General features: G+C 67.7%; 1 protein-coding gene across 1 annotated transcript in view; it reads right to left on the bottom strand.

The window, feature by feature from the left end:
• H696_04499 (hypothetical protein) overlaps positions 1–2331 on the bottom strand; it is a 5800-nt gene continuing 3469 nt past the window's right edge. The window contains exons 6-9 of the mRNA XM_009498380.1: positions 1193–2075; positions 898–1108; positions 554–713; positions 1–388 (exon numbers count right to left, since the gene is read on the bottom strand). Coding sequence (XP_009496655.1) covers positions 2–388; positions 554–713; positions 898–1108; positions 1193–2075 — 1641 coding nt within the window. The 3' untranslated portion in view covers position 1. The remainder of the gene's footprint in view (positions 389–553; positions 714–897; positions 1109–1192; positions 2076–2331) is intronic.

Below are 2331 nucleotides of genomic sequence, written 5' to 3' on the forward strand. Positions count from 1 at the left end.
GTTACGCCAGAAGCAGGTCCTGGGTGCGCATGTCGTGATCGTTCTTGCCGCGCGACGTGGCCGGCGGCCGGGCCGGCTTGTCCAGGTTCTCATACGAGCGGAGCGGCCGACCGACGATGGCGGATATGCTGATGCCGCTGAGGACATCGGCCGCGGCGATCGAGGCAGCCGCCGCCGCCGGCGAGATGGCCGCAATGGCCGAGAGCGATGCCTGAGGGCTCCCGGGGCCGGTGCTGACCGCCGAGGCGGCCGATGTGGCAAGCAGGGCGGCATGGTGCGCGCGCGCGGATTGCGTCTGAACCGCCTTGCGGAAGCGCCGGGCGGTGTAGTCAATCGACAGATCCGTCCACAGGAAGGGATCATGCGTGTAGGCGCGGAAAAGGGTGGCCTACGGGTGCCAGAGGACAGCCGCGGCCGGGGCGGGCAGTGGGAGGGAAGGGCGCCACGATGGGGGAGGAGGCGCGCCAGGAAGGGTCCAAGTCAGCGAGGTTCCCAATAGCTCGAGCAAGTGTCCGGGTTTGCGCGCGGCAACCGGACAACCATGCAAGCGTACCTGCGCATCTAGCTGGGAAAAGAGGTTGGCGTGCTTCAGACGCAGATGCTTCTGCACGAAGGGCGGCGCGGAGAAGAGCTTATTGCAAGCCGTGCACCGGTACCGAGATTCCCGCTCCAGAAGGACCCGGTTGCGCAGTGTGTCAATCACGGCCGCAGCGCTACATGTGCATGCGCATGTGCATGCGCATGTGCATGTGTGTGTGAGAGAGAGTGAGAGAGAGAGAGAGAGAGAGAGAGAGAGAGGGTGTAAGTGAGGGGGGGGGGGCGTGCGCGTGCTAACACAGCAAAGGGGCTAGATAGTCGGCAGGGGCCGGCCTAGGAAGGCCGGTGAGAAACACGCACGCGTCACCGATACCGAAGAGGGCCTCCGGCAGGCTGATTGGTCCACCCGAGGTGTCAGGCATGATGGTCCCCGAGGAGGAAGAGGTCTCGGTAAAGGCGTCGCTCGGCACCGTCGGGAGCGGGGCATTCCAGCAGTGCAGCAGCGACTGCAGGCGCAGGGCGAAGTTGCGCGCCCGCGTGTCCAGCCAATCCATCCACGGGGCGGAGTTTTCTACATCACCAGCAGCATCGGTCAGAGGGGGCGGGGGGAGAGGGGGGGGGGGGGGCGGATTTGAGGCAGGAGACGAAAACACACCAGTGACCATTTCCCCATCAATGCCCGGGGGGATGACCGCTCGGACGATGCCAACCCCACCACAGCGCTGGGCCAGCGCCGAGAAGGACGAGAAGCGCGTCATCGAGTAGTAGTCCACGAAGTGCACCCGCCGGAGGTAGCTCACCAGCAGGTCCACGGCTTCCAAGTCCGGCATGGCGGCTGCCAGCTCGAGGTCCATGTCAGTGGGCGCAGGGGGAGCCGCCGGGCCGGGCGAAGCCACCGACCCTGCCGGCGCCTCGAGGAAGGGAGCCGCCGAGGGCTCCATCAAGGCGTCGGCCGCCGGCGGGGCAGGGGCCTCGGCCTCCGGCGCCGTGGCCGGCGTGACCCCCGGGGCAGGCCCGGCCGTGGCCGCCGAAGAGGACCCGGCGGAGGCGCCGGCCGAGGACGCCGGCGAGGCGGGCTGGTTGCTCAGGCTCAGTGACAGCGGCAGGAGCAGGGTCGGCTGGGGGGCTGTGGCGGCAGCGGCTGCCGCGGCGGCGGCCGCCGCCGCCGCCGCCCGCGCGGCCGCCCGGTCACTGTGGCTCTGCCCGCCGGACATGTTCAGCACCGATGTCAGATCGGTTGCCGGGCGGAAGTAGACGTCCGACTCGCGCTCCGGGAAGTAGGTGCCGGTCGAGAAGATGACCGCTCGCGCGGAGGCCGGCAGAGGGTGATGGCCAACCCCCTCGCCGCTGGACGCCTGAAGGATGACCTTGCCAGACTTGTCGGTGATCTTGCGCTCCAGATCCAGCAGGCGGACCAGCTGCGACAGCTGCTCGCGGTCGTGGCGCAGACGCTCCGGCGTCGAGGAGGCCGACGGGACCAGCTGGGCCTGGAATTTGGCCGATGGCAGGACAGTTGCCTGGAGATAGGCCCCAGACAGCTATGGAGGGGGGGGGGGGCAGGGGGGAGGGGAGGCGGAAGGCAGCCGGATTGCGGATGGGGGAGAGGGTGGCGAGAGGCGGGCAGAAATGCCGTGTTGGATGTCCAGGAAAAGAAGGACGTCAGTGGGCGGCTGCGGGGATAGAGTGATCGAGGCCCAACGATGAGAGGAGGGCAGAGAAAGAGAAAGAAAGAGAGAGAAAGAGAGAGAGAAGGAGAGAGAGAGGCAGAGAGAGGCAGAGAGAGAGAGAGAGAGA

Source organism: Fonticula alba (genome assembly GCF_000388065.1).
Source record: "Fonticula alba strain ATCC 38817 unplaced genomic scaffold supercont2.7, whole genome shotgun sequence".
NCBI lineage: Eukaryota > Rotosphaerida > Fonticulaceae > Fonticula > Fonticula alba.